Raw genomic sequence first — 13974 nt, forward strand, 5'->3', positions numbered from 1 at the left:
ATTTTTATGGCCTTATATCCACCCTCACCTGGGACTGGGCCCTCTGAAATCTTCCAGTGAGACATCCCAGCTCTGAACACGGTCTTTGTTCACCCACCCTCTCCATCTCAATCACGGTAAAATCCCTCCTCCATCCCCTTCCTGTCCTCCCAGCCATCCTGGCTTCACCTTACCTTCTCCAGCCAGATGCCCTGGCATCTCACCTCAGTGCCCCACTGTCCGGGCTCCATATCTTGCTAACCCACCCACCCCACACCTGCGTCTCTCCATTCTCACTCTTCTCACACCATCTGCGCTGCCAAGCACTGCTGGAGGCACTCGCCCAGCCATGCAGACCGCTGCCATGACAAGCCCATGGTCTCTGGTCTCAGCAGGAGTCGCAGCTCTGTTCAGCAATCCTTACATCATCCCTAGACAGCTCTCTCCCCATTCTTCTTCTTTTTTTTTTTTTTTTTAAATTTTTTATTTTATTTTATTTTTTTTTTCATTTTTCTGAAGCTGGAAACAGGGAGAGACAGTCAGACAGACTCCCGCATGCGCCCGACCGGGATCCACCCGGCACGCCCACCATGGGGCGGCGCTCTGCCCACCAGGGGGCGATGCTCTGCCCATCCTGGGCATCGCCATGTTGCGACCAGAGCCACTCTAGCGCCTGAGGCAGAGGCCACAGAGCCATCCCCAGCGCCCGGGCCATCTTTGCTCCAATGGAGCCTTGGCTGCGGGAGGGGAAGAGAGAGACAGAGAGGAAAGCGCGGCGGAGGGGTGGAGAAGCAAATGGGCGCTTCTCCTGTGTGCCCTGGCCGGGAATCGAACCCGGGCCCTCCACACGCTAGGCCGACGCTCTACCGCTGAGCCAACCGGCCAGGGCTTTTTTTTTTTTTATTTTTTCACAGAGACAGAGAGAGAGTCAGAGTGAGGGATAGACAGGGACAGACAGACAGGAATGGAGAGATGAGAAGCATCAATCATTAGTTTTTTGTTGCGCATTGCGATACCTTAGTTGTTCATTGATTGCTTTCTCATATGTGCCTTGACCGTGGGCCTTCAGCAGACCGAATAACCCCTTGCTCGAGCCAGCGACCTTGGGTCCAAGCTGGCAAGCTTTTTGCTCAAGCCAGATGAGCCCGTGCTCAAACTGACAACCTCGGGGTCTTGAACCTGGGTCTTCCGCATCCCAGTCTGATGCTCTATCCACTGTGCCACTGCCTGGTCAGGCTCTCTCCCCATTCTTCTAAGGCCTACTTCAAGCTGTCCCAACTCTCTTCAAGCGTCCCACTCCCTCTGGCTTTCTTTCAGCAGATCAACTTGCCTCCTGTCCCACCCAGAAAGCCAAGTTAGCAGGCAATACTTCTTCCCACCCTTCCTCCCCAGCCACAAACTCACGGATGGCTGCCTCGTCCTCACCAGCTTCCCTGTGGCCCTGAAGAAGAGGCAGCCCTTTCCTGTGCTGAGTCAGGGGCCCCTCCCGGTGCTCTTGGCCCTCTGAGCAATGGGGGCCATCTCTAGGCTATATTCCCAGTCTGGTCTGTGGTTTGCACTTCTCCCTCTCCTGGCTTCTTCTTTGCAACATGCCTGGTAATCTCAGAATAGTGGAGAGATCATGGATTTGGAATGCCTTTCCTCTTTGTCTCTCTTTTAAGGCTTTGTTCAAGTCTAATTCCTCCATGAAGCCTGCCTTGATTTTCTTTTTCAGCAGACTCAAGGCGAGCTGCGTAGAGAAGTTGGGCTTGAGCAAAGCCAGCAGCTACTTCTGGCTTCAGCCTCCTTACTGCCTCCACTGTTCCTGTGCAGTTGCCTGTGCTTTCCTGGCTTAGAGGATCCTTTCAATAAATACTCAAGGAATGAAGGGATGGGCAGTGTGGGTGACATTCCTCCCTGCCATGGTGGGCTCCCGGCCCAGGGTCTGTCCCAAGGAACCTCAAAGGCACCTCTCTTCTTCCCTCCCCCTGTGCCGGGCCATGGAGGAACTGGAGACAGACACCATCCCTACATCTTACCTAGCCTTAGTTTCTATGCCTGTAAACCAGGCACCAAACAGGAATGCCTATCTGTTGAGACCTTGGACAAGACAAGTGGAAGCATTTAAACACTGCCATTTGCATTGTACCCCCCACCGGTGCTTAACTTCTATGACTTTAGTCCCCCCCCCCCTATAAAATGGAGATGAAAATTCCTACCTCCTCGTGTGTTGTTAGGAGTAAATGTGCGAATACCTAGGAGAGTGTCTCTGAATCAGAAAACGTTGGCTATCAGAATTGCCACTCCCTTCCCCTCTCCAGTGAGACAGCTGTGGGGACTGGGGGTGGGGGGGTGGGAAAGGTTCTGGTTGCCGCGGCAGTTCCAGGATGAGCAGCACCTGCGGCCCTGGCTCTGGCCCCGGAGGCTGAGAGTACCGACTGCAGCAGCAGCCCTTGTTTCTGGCTGGCCTACAACAGAGCCTCCTGTGGCTGGGTCTGGCCCAGGCCGAGGTCCTCCGCCCTCTGAAGCCAGCCAGGCATGGGCCAGGGTTTGCTCCAGTTCCAGCCAGCACCTCGCCAGGACTCGCCAGTCTTGGGCTCTAGCGCCATACTTGGAAGTCACTCATGCTCAGAGGCCTTTTGCCCAGGCCCCACACCTGGATGCCTACAGCTGCCTGTCAGGTGGTTGTGTGCTCTTCACCTCCCGGAGGACTGTCTCTGGGCTCCCCAGACTGCTGGGGAGAGCACCTCCGTGGGAAGGAGTGTGTGCACGCACGTGTACAAGGATCTGTGAAATCTGACTGAGGACCGGAGCTTGGGGGTAGGGAGGGGGAGCAAGAAGGAAGAAGGTATGGGGAGAGAAGAGGAGGGACATTAAACACAAGACAGAAAAGGAAGAATTCAAGGTAGCTTCCCTCACATCATCTCACCAGTTCCCACAAAATGTGCCATGTGAGGAAGTCTGATCTCATCTGCGCTAGACAGGGGAGGAAAGAGACTTAGAGGGGCTGAGAGAATGACCTCCAGCAGCCACTCCTGTCCATCCATTTAGTCAGCCAACCTTTGTCCATTCTCTGCCTTCATCCCCCATCTGCCTCCATCTCTCCATCATGTCACTATGTCTACCTTCCTACTTGGTGAAAACTGGCAGCCCCTGGGCAGAGGGGGAGTAGGAGGGGGAGGGAGACTCATAGAGGAGAATCAAAGCCCTTCCTGGGTTCCACCCAGGAGGGTCAGAGGGGCGACTGAGCATGTGTGCTTGGGTGTGACACATGTATGTGCCTCTTGAAGAACAAATACATGGAGCCAGAACACATGGAACACAGGTCCTGAGCAGCCCTGTGAGAGAGATGGAAGAGGGTTGACATGGCTGCCACACGCACAGAGTGAGCAGCCCATGCTAAGAAGACGCAGCCCCTTGGTATAACTGAAGGTCAGTGTGGATGTGCGGGGTTGGGTGTGCACGCTCCTGTGTGTACCGGTCTTTGTGAGCCCGGATCTAGCAGCTCAGTGGAGGATCAGCCACCGCGGAGCACAGCGCCCTCTGCTGGCTACACATCCCGACGGCCACAACTTGTCGGTGCAAAACCCTAGGACTAGGTGGACTCTTACCCGCTGGCCGGGCTGGGAAGTCTCTCGGACTGGGTGCCCCACTCACCCCTACAGGTCTGTCTCCCACAGGCCCACGTGCCAGAGAAAGGAACATAAGTTTCTGGGCTGAGGGGAGAACCCAGCCTCCTAGTCATGGCTGTGCCTGCTCCTCAGTCTTGTGGAGATTGAGTGGGAAAAGGTTCCCCTCTCTTCTGCGCCCCGTCTCAGATAGTGGGGTGGGGGTGGACTTCGAGTAGCTGTTTCCTGGTGGGCTCTGGGGACCCAGGCCTAAGAGACTCCTCGTGTTCTCTACCCCCACACCGCAACGGGCTGGAGCCCAGGCCCAGGATTCGTGGACGAGCTCGGCATTTGTGCATTTGGTGGACGAGGTCCCCCCCTGCTGGTCGGAGCTGGCATTTGCAGCCCCGATGGGTGGAAGCCGGAGCTGGCAGGAGCAGGCTGGAGCTGGCAGTTGGGGGACTGCTCCTTTGACGACGTTCTCACACGCATACTGCCTTTTGCATTTGATCTTAGTCAAAAGGTCGAAAAGCGATGGGCATACTGCCTTTTGGTGTTAACTGCGCGCTGATGAGGCAGGCTGGGCAGAGCGGCTGCAGCTCCCACTCACAGATACTAGCCTCGTGGAGGAGGGTTAGGGACTCACGCCCAGTCCCTGGGACTGACCCTTCCCAGGAGGGTTGTACTCTCCTACCTCTTCTCTGTCCATCTGCTAGTCCTACTGGGCCCTCCTCTTCTGAGGCAAATCTGAAGACTGTGTGGTTAGGTTCCCACACAGGAGAAAAGGTGGAGCTCACATTCTAAGACTCAGGAGAGCAGAGCAGAGGTCCACAACTGGGGTGTTGCCAGGGTCCCAGATGTGTACATGCTGGTTTCTTTTCACAGTCATTTATTGAGTACTCACTCTGCAGTGCCTGGCCATGTTTGCACAAGGGTTTTATTTCCATCTATTTTCTCATTTTATCCTCACAACCACCCATAAGTATAAGTAACCCCATTTTACAGACGAGGAAATTAAAACTCAGAGAGCTTATGTCACCCAAAGTGTGCATCAAGACTTGGACTCCGGCCCTGGCCGGTTGGCTCAGTGGTAGAGCGTCGGCCTGGCGTGCGGGGAACCTGGGTTCGATTCCTGGCCAGGGCACATGGGAGAAACGCCCATTTGCTTCTCCACCCCCCCTCCTTCCTCTCTGTCTCTCTCTTCCCCTCCCGCAGCCGAGGCTCCATTGGAGCAAAGATGGCCCGGGCGCTGGGGATGGCTCCTTGGCCTCTGCCCCAGGCGCTGGAGTGGCTCTGGTTGCGGCAGAGCGACGTCCCGGAGGGGAAGAGCATTGCCCCCTGGTGGGCAGAGCGTTGCCCCTGGTGGGCGTGCCGGGTGGATCCCGGACGGGCGAATGCGGGAGTCTGTCTGACTGTCTCTCCCGGTTTCCAGCTTCAGAAAAATACCAAAAAAAAAAAAAAAAGACTTGGACCCCAAGCCAGACTTCTTAGCCATGATGCAGTGCTGGGTCCTGAGCTGCTCACCTGCATTCCACCTTTTCCCCCCACAGAGAGCAGATGGGTGCTAGGAATCTCACTGCCTCATCTCATCTAATCCCCAACAACCCTATGAAAGAAGCAGTTTTTTAAAAAAATTTTATTTTAATTAAGTGAGAGGCAGGAGGCAGGGAAGCAGACAGACTCCCGGACCAGGATCCACCAGGCAAGCCCCCTACAGGGCAATGCTCTGCCTATCTGGGGCTGCTGCTCTGTTACTCAGCAACCGAGCTATTTCAGTGCCTGAGGTAAACCATCTTCAGCGCCCAGGGCCAACTTGCTCGAACCATTTGAGCCATGGCTGTGAGAGGAGAAGGTGGGGCGGGGGAAGAAGCAGATGATTGCTTCACCTGTGTGCCCTGACCAGGAATCGAACCCGGGACTTCCACATGCCGGGCTGCCGCTTTACCACCAAGCCAACTGGCCAGGGCCAGGAAGCAGTTTTAATGCTCATTTTATAGCTTAAGAGATGGAGGCTTGGCGAGTTAAGGAGATTTCCTAAGGAGTGGTAATAGCAAAGGGACAAGAGCCAGTGAGGGCAGAGCTGTCTGCCTAGAAGGGAAGATGGTGAGGACACTGGCTTGCAGAGGCAGGAAAAAGGAGGCCAGAAAAGAGCTGGGCCAGGTGCAGCTTCTGTGTGTGTGGGTGTGGGGGGGTGCTGCTATCTCTGCGCACAGGCTCCCAACATGGCTTCTTTTGGGAACACTGAGGTGTAGAGAGGGGAGTTCAGAGCTGTGCCTCCTCACCGATGATAGACCTGGCTGGTCACCCTCTTGGCATCCCAAGGGGCTGCAAGCTGATTCACTTATTCTCCACCCTGCCTGGCACACCCTCCTCAAGTGGCAGGGACTTGACATAGCTGAGGAGGGAGGGGTGTGCAGGCGGGAGACTGAGTGAAGAGGATGCCTCCTTCTTTGCTCCCAACGCCTCCTCCTGATCTCCAGCTCTATTTCTATATTTGGTCTCTCCCTCTCTCCCCCTCCCCTCTTTTGTTCTTCCTTATATCTGACTCTAGCCTCCCCTGGCCTCAGCTTCTGTGTCTTTCCACAGAGGACTATGGAGCCCATGGGGGGGGGCAGAAGGATGAGAAGAGGAGAGGTGATGAGCCAGAGTGTCCCAAGGAGAGGCTTCTGGGAAGACATGAGGCCAGATATGAATGTCAGTGGTTTATTGGTAAATCCCCCACTCCAAACACCAGCAGCCCAAGCCCATGCATCTTTAAGCAGAAATAAATAAGGCAGCATTTAATGAACCAGGCTGTCTCCCTCCTAAGGAGCTCCGGGGAGGGTCAGCCTCTGCCATCCTGGGGCTGGGATCCCTCTGGCTCTTGAGGAAGGGCTGGGGAGAGTGGGGGATGAAGAATGCACGCCACCCCTCTTGGCTTGGTGCTGCGTTCACAATCTCCGAGGTCTGACCTCATGGCAGCAGCCTGCCCTGTCCCAGAGAGGGGCCCCTTTGCATCAGACCCCAGCCCTTGGCCCCCACCCCAACAGTCCCAACATAGGTTCCTGCTCCTGTTTCTATCTGCAGCCTGGGGAGCCTGTATCTCTTCTCCAGCCCAGAGGACCCAGCTGTGGGGGAAGAAAACTTTGCTGTCGTGTTTTTGTTTTGTTTTCCCCCTGCAGTTCAGAGGCTGAGGGTCTGGCCCCTGTCTGATGCTGGTCAGTGGGCAGTCAGCTCCATGGTCTTCTTCCGCTCCTCCCGCTGCTCTTCCCAGTCCTCCTCCGGCTCATAGGTGCCCTTGACGACAGCCACGCGCTCACTCAGGCTCAGGGAGTTGGGGAAGAGCAGGTAGAAGTAGAGGATGGCAGCCAGGGCAGCCCCCACGATGGGCCCCACCCAGAATACCTGGTGAAGACAGGATAGCATCAGGGCACTGAGCCCCAGGCCTCAGCGACCAGCAACTGCCCCCACCCCCACCCTGAGGACAGACTCATGGATCCGCACAAGAAACAGACTTCCAGACCTCCAGGAGGAAAGACTTCCTCCCACCTCAGCGACAGGAATACTGACCCCCAACTCCCCAATGACAGGAACATGGACCACAGACACCCCACCCTAAAGGGAGACAAATGAAACTTCAGAGGGAACAAACATCTAGATCCTCAGAGAGACGAACAGAACCCTCCCTTCCACATAGGGATAGAGACAGGCTCTCAGAGGAGCCTTCTGATTGTCCAGAAGGACAGACCCACAGGAAGGAAGACCGTCCCAACTCTTTGACAGGGACAGATATATGAGACATCAGAGAGGACAGACTCCTGGAGGGACAGACAAAATCCTCAGAGGAGATCAACCTAGAAGTAGAAATCCCTTCCCTTAATTTGAGGGGCAGACACACATAGCCCTCCCACCCTAGCCAGGGTCTCCTTGTCCCCTCGGCACTCAGGCCATATAAAGCTACCTCTGTTGGTGGTCTGGCTGCCTTCTATTCCCTGTGTCCTCTTCTCCTTCTAGACCCTGCTTCCCAGGCCCACCCCAAGCTCTCTGTCCATAGCTCTCAGAGAGTCTAGGTAGCTGCAGCTGGGAATCCAAGCCCTCACTGCCAGGGATCCAAGGGAGGCCCAGACTCACCCAGTGCGCAGGGGTGAACCGCTTCATGACCACTGCAGGGCCGAAAGAGCGGGCTGGGTTCATGGAGCAGCCGGTGAAATAGATCTGGACAGAGAGAGGGAGGGGCGAGGAGAGCAAAGCTCATGTCTACTCCCACGGGGCTCCCAACTCTCTCAGGGTCACCCAGCAGTTGAGGGCTTTAGCCAGATCTCCAAGTCAAGTCTCCCAATTCCCAGGCTGGTGACCGCTCCCCACAGGTACCTATGCACCCCTCCTCTCTTCTCTGGCTTGAGCATGAGCTTGTTTTCCTGCTCTCACCCCAACTCCCACTTATTCCCATCTTTCTTCGGGCTCGTTTTCCTGCTCTCACCCCAACTCCCACTTATTCCCATCTTTCTTCGGGCTACAGAAGGTTTGGAGGGCTCAAGTCCGGGACAGAGTACAGCAGCCCCACTCCAGTCCCAAACTGCAGGGTTCATTGGTTGGGAGAGATACTGCTCGAGGGACCCATTATTTGCCCCGAGGGCCCCCCCACAACCTCAGCCACGTGACAACTCTGCTCACCCCCACAAGGTGGCCCAGGGTGACAGAAAGGCCAATGGACAGGGCCGGGGAGCCCACGGGGCTGGCGCGGCGAGGGTCGGTGGAGGAGAAGATGCAGAGCGCCAGCTGGAAGGTCAGAATCAGCTCCACCACGAAGGCCTGGCCTGGCGTTGTGTTGTTGTTGATCTGCAAGGGAAGGGTGGGTTAGGACCCCAGCCTTCTTCTGGCTCTATGGCCAGGGGCAGAGGGAGATGGGTTTAGGGCCTTCAAGGACACCTATAGCCCAGTACACGTCCAGTCAGGGAGGTCACTTGACAAAGAGACCACATACTGCATTGTGTGTACAAAGCTTGGAGCGCAGGCCTGTGGCCAAAGGGTGGTGTGAAGGGAGCTTTTCATGGACACAGTCCTGTCAACGGTTCTGCCCAGTCCCCAACCCCCACACGCTGGCATTTATCCTCCCTCCTGTGGGCAGCTGCCCAGTTTGTCTATTGCACCCCCAGCCCACCTCCCGCCTGTGCCTGACCCGCTGCCAGTGCCAATCTCAAACCCGTCTCTCCGGTGTGGCTGACTCACGGCTTGACAATGGCTGAGAAAATCCTCCTCTGTGTTTGATTAATGAACCCAGTTTGCATGGTACATGGGGGCTGGGGCTGGGGCTGCAGGAAAGGGAGGCAGCCGGGGGCCAGAAGCAGGAACCAATATTCAACAGAGACCCTCGCATTGGAACAGAATTAGGGGATCACATGCATGGTCTCTAAATGGAATCCCTTGACACCTGCTGTGGTAAGTGATAGCCATCCCCATGTAATGGCTGAGAAAAATGAGAACCAGAGAGAACAGGGTCAGCGGAAACCAAGATTACAACCTATCTCTCTCTGATGGTGCCACAAAATCACTCCACTGAGGGACAGGGGCTGTGAGGGCTCAGGAGGAAGATAGAAGTTGGGAGTGAAACAGGAGATAAAGCAGAAGTTTCTGGCAAGAAAGAAGTGGCAGTGGGCACCAGGAGAGAGGCCAGGAAGGGGAAGCAGGAGGGGACCAGGCAGACTGAGCAGGGACACACACCACCCTGGGGATTCATCTTCCTGGCCTTGGAAGCCATCATCTTCCCTGCAAGGGTATATACTGGCTCACTCTGTGGCAACCATTCTTGAGATGGGGTATGGGTATGGGGGCCTGGTCTTGAGTCCACCCCACAGGGTCCCTGCTCCAACCCCAGCCCTGTGGGCACTCACCGCGTTGACCGCCAGATTGCCCCGGGCATTCATTGGTGCCAGCCCATAGAGGATGCCTGCCCCAGCAATGGCACCCACCAGCTGGGCCACTACGTAGAAGACAGCCCGGAGCAGGGAGATCTGGTTGCCCAGTAGGAGGGCCAGTGTGATGGCAGGGTTAATGTGGCCACCACTCACAGGCCCTAGGGCCTGGGCCAGGGTGCCTATAGCCAACCCAAAGGCCAAAGAGATCTGGAGGATGCTGGGCAACGCCGAAGGCCACTGGAGGGCCGAGCCGAGGCCGAAGAAGACAAAGATGAGGGTGGCCAGGAACTCGGTGAACACGGCCTTTACAAAGGCCACGGAGCACACCTCCTTCTTCATGGTGACCGTGGGGGCCGAGCGGCAGCGGGGGGCGCCCGTCGGGGCGGCGGCGGCGGGGCTGCGGGCGCGGCTCCCAGGACCGTGGAGCTCCTCGGGGCACTGAGCGCGGCTCGCGGCCTGGCGCGGGCCCTGCAGGGGTGCGCTATATAGAGGGCGGGCGCCCCCGAGCGGGGCCGGCGCGGCGGGGCAGTGGGCGGCTCCCGCGCGCGGCAGCCAGCTCCGCTCCAGGGGAGGGAACTTGGCGGCCGTTGGGGGCTCGCCACCTCCCCGGGCCCCGCGAGCTCTCCCGCGGGGGCAGTTTGCGACCTGCCCGGGCCACGTGACCCAGGCGGCAGTGTAGACCGGCCCGGTGGCTGGGGACCCGCGCATGGTGCGCTCCAGGTCTCCCACGCTGAACTCCGCGCTCTTTATCAGCGGCTCCCGTGGAGGCTGCTCCGCCGGCTCTCCCGTCCGACCGACCCCCGCTGGCTGTCTCCGCCGGACTTTTATCTCCGGCAGTTGTCGTCCCGGTTTCTCCTCTTTGAGCTCTGGGTCCAGCCCTCCTTTTCCTCCTGCGACCCGGGCATTCTGACCCAGCCTCACCCCGGCGAGGCTGGAGTGATGACATTCCCTGAGGACAGCACCACTCAGTTCCCTGCCGCCCGGTGGCGGGGGCGGGCGGCCGGGCTGGGCCGTGCGGGGCGGCCCGGCCACCGTGGGCCTCTCCCTGGCCCGGGCCCGGGCCCGGCGGGTGTCTGGGGTTCGAGCAGGGGCTTTTGGGGAAAAGCGGGCCCTGTGCCAGCCTGCCCCGCGCCTGGCAGTCCTGGACCGCCAGCAAGCGCCGGGCAGCCCTGGGAGGCGTCGGTGGACCCCTGGGGGCGCCCTCCTCTCGGTAACCTTCCCAACCCCCACCCCACCCCACTCCACTCCGGCCTTCTTGAGAATCTGAGAGAGTCCACGAAGGAGGTGGAGGCTGGGGGTTCATTTTGTACAGGAGACCGGAGGGGTCATGACTGGGATTGATTTTAAGTCAGGGAAGAGGCTCTGGGTCGCGGGGTGGGGTGGGGGGTCCGGTTGGAGGGGAGTGCGGGGAGGGTGCAGGACACCACTGACGCCCCACGCCCGGTCTGGACCTGTCCAACTTTCCTTTCAGGTCTCAGGTTTTCCTTCTCCTCCACCTCCTGCTCTCCCCACTTCTCCAAGTCTGTCTCTTTAGTCTCCTTGTCCTTTAAATTCTCTTAGTCTTGATTTTTTTTTTTTTCCCTCCTGCAGTCTCTCTGCCTCTTCTCTGGCTTTCTCCTTTAGTCTGTTTCTCCGAACCCTGGCTCTCTTGTCCAGACTTTCTGTCTTCCTCTTCAGCCTCTCCCTCTCCTTCTCCCTCAGTGTCTCTGCCGCTGTCCCTCCCTCATTCTCTCTCTCAGGCTCTCCCTCTTCTTTCCATTTTAAACCCCCCCCCCCCTTTTACAATCTTAGCCTTGGTCTCTCTGTCTCTCTCTCCTCTCTATTTTACCTCTCCTCTGCTTCTTAATTTCTGTGACCTTCTTTTGCTTCTGTCTGTCTCTACCTCATTTGCCTGTCTGTCGCTCTTACATGTGGTCTTTCTCAGTGCCTCTAAAGTCAGGTCCTCCCACCCCTGGACTGGGTGACACTTTCTTCCAGTTCCCACCGTCCCTCCTCCTGTCCTTGCCCCTTCCCTCTGAGCTCCCAGCTGCTACCCACCATTCCTCCCACCCCTCCCTCTTCCTATCTTCAGGTTAGGCATCTGGGGAATGAGGCTGGAGGGCCCTCCAGGGTTTGGAGGAAGGGCAGGGAATTACTCTCAGGATCCCAGGAGAGGAGCTGCACTAAAGAATTCCCCCCCCCCCCCATCACCGCCACTGGGATCCTTGGGAAGCACTTAGCACGGAGCTTGGCGCAGAGTAAGGCTCAGGAAAGTTTCCTTCATGTTGGGACTATAATTTGAAAAGCCTCCTGAAGGCACTGTGTGGAGCTAAGGTGGAGCTGCAGCAGAGGGAAGGAACAGGTGCTCCTCTGTCAGTCTGTCAGGTAGGGGCCGTGGGGAGGGGCCCGGAGGAGAGCCAAGGGCCTGGAGAAGCAGGACTCTGGGCTCTGTGGCAGCTAAGAGGCCAAAGAAAACAGGGACTGAAGAAACCCTGCTATTGTTTCTCCTCTGTTCAGTGTTTCCTGCTGGAGCAGCTCCTCCCCCACTTCTCCTCTTAGGGCAGGAGGTCTGTCTGTCCTTTCTGCCATGGGTCCTGGGACCCTGCTCCTGGCAGAGCACTGCAGCTGTGTACAGGATATTCATCTGGACTTGGGACTCAAGGCTTATGGGTCTGGCCCAGACTGGAACAATGACCCTGATAATGCCATAGGCCTAATGGCCAGTCCCTTTGGCTGCTAAACTTGTCTCTAGTCTGCACCCTTCTACCTTCTTTTTTATCTTCTCTCTCTGGGCACTGTTTACATGAATCCACGGGTCTCAAACTCCATCGTCTTGGAGTGGGAAGGACTTGCAGTGGCAGTGCTCACAGGAGGCTGGGCCACCAGGGAAGCTCCAACTTGAGGATTTGGCCCCAATCCTTTACATCTAACTAAGGTCTTTGGCCTCCACTGCGTGATGTGGTTCTAAGCTACCTGTGAGGAAACCCAGGCTCAGAGGTTCAGGGTCACCCAGTGACCTGAAATGGGACCTGTAGGATCACCAGGAATGGGCCAGGTGTGGCTGAAGGAGACCATCTGTCAAGATTGCTCAGATGGGACAGCTGGTTACATTTCCTAGGTCTGTGCTTGAAATCCTTCCTAATCTTCCAAGTCCCTATCAGATCACTCTGTTCCAGGTTCTCACAAGAAACTAATGGAGCTCCTATGTCCTAGGATTGTCTTTTCTCTGAGCACTTGGGCCTTGCCTTGCCAGCCCCAGAGGAATGCTTCCCTAGGAACTTTCTGGGGGGGGGGGGACAGGTCTCCCCACTTGTGGCAGGGAGATTTGAAATCTCTCAAGGAGAGTGCCTTCCTTCCTTTCCTGATTTAGGGACCCGTGTATTCCCTGGTATGGCTGGGGGAGAAATGGCAAGGTAATTAACAGGAAGTGATATCCCTGGGGCTCCACATTATCTAAAGTGTTGGGAAATAGTCATCCTTTCATTCCACAAAGAGTTACTGGGCACTTATTATGTATCAGGTACTGTTCTAGGCACTGGGGATATAGCTAGGAGCTAGCAGACAACACCTCTGCCTTGTGGAGCTAATGTGCTAGTGAAAGGAGGCAGACAACAAATAATGAATATATGTAACTTTACATAGTAACAGAATCTACTAAGTGCTGTGGAAAAAGAGGATATGTGCTGGGATAGGAGTGGAGTTTCTTTGAAATTTTAAAGGGGTGTCAGTGTAGGTCTTACTGAGAAGGTGCATCTGAGCAAAGACTTCAAAGAGGAGAGGGACAGAACCATGCATATATCTGGGGGCAGAACATTCCAGGCAGAGGGAGCTGCCAGTGTTGCTGGAGCAGAGGGAGAAAGGGGGAGCATAAGGAGATCCCTCTGCCGTGGTGTTGAGAAGAGACTGGAAGGGCAGGAATGGAAGCAGGGAGACTGATAGGGTCTTAGCCAGGGAGAGACGATGGTGGCCTGGACCTGAGGAAGGAATGATTGGATTCTGGGTCCCCTGAGAAGGTCGAACTGATAGGATTCTCTGATGGCGCTCACATGGCATGTGAGAACAAGGAGTCAAGATAATGAGCATTTTGACCTAAGCAGCTAGAAAAATGGAGTTATTAGTTGAGATGAAAGGACTGTGGGAAGAGCAGGTTTGGACAGAAGAGCAGGCAGTCAGTGCTGGACATGTTAAGTGTTAGTTGTTGTCACAAGTCCTGGAGGTCCCTGCCCTGATTTCTCAACACAGTGTCATAGCCAGCATGAGGGGACCAAAAGGGGCTGTTCTTTGCTCTGTCTGCAGACCACACAGCCTAATGATGTCTTGATGCCTTCTTCATGGTACCACCTGGGTCACAAAGCCTGGATGCCCATTTGGCCAGGTTGGCAGTGGGAATTTGCCACCAATTAGTTAAGCAGTGAAACCTTTCTGCACCATTCCTAACAGCAGCTCTGGGGAAACTCAGGAAACACCAGAAACCCCAGCCTGTCTTCTGGCATTAGACTGTATTGACCAGTTCTAAGTTGTGAAAGAAACAGCAC

The 13974-nt window shown here is 56.3% G+C and overlaps 1 protein-coding gene across 1 annotated transcript; it reads right to left on the minus strand.

The window, feature by feature from the left end:
- Positions 1–6255: 6255 nt before the first annotated feature.
- Positions 6256–10239, minus strand: AQP5 (aquaporin 5). Its single transcript, XM_066368740.1, has 4 exons — positions 9437–10239; positions 8220–8384; positions 7677–7760; positions 6256–6950 (listed from the first exon to the last, which is right to left on the minus strand). Exons 1-4 carry the CDS (start codon positions 10166–10168, stop codon positions 6765–6767), a joined length of 1167 nt encoding a protein of 388 aa, XP_066224837.1. The 5' UTR covers positions 10169–10239; the 3' UTR covers positions 6256–6764.
- Positions 10240–13974: the final 3735 nt, after the last annotated feature.

Source organism: Saccopteryx leptura, chromosome 2, assembly GCF_036850995.1.
Source record: "Saccopteryx leptura isolate mSacLep1 chromosome 2, mSacLep1_pri_phased_curated, whole genome shotgun sequence".
Classification (NCBI taxonomy): Eukaryota; Metazoa; Chordata; class Mammalia; order Chiroptera; family Emballonuridae; genus Saccopteryx; species Saccopteryx leptura.

Excerpts from the sequence above, each read along its gene's own strand:
- AQP5 (XM_066368740.1), bottom strand. The coding sequence starts at position 10,168 with ATGCGCGGGTCCCCAGCCACCGGGCCGGTCTACACTGCCGCCTGGGTC. Across the intron at positions 8,385-9,436 it reads GCAATCTGGCGGTCAACGCG|ATCAACAACAACACAACGCC; the intron begins GTGAGTGCCCAC and ends CTTCCCTTGCAG. Across the intron at positions 7,761-8,219 it reads CCCTGGGCCACCTTGTGGGG|ATCTATTTCACCGGCTGCTC; the intron begins GTGAGCAGAGTT and ends CTCTCTGTCCAG.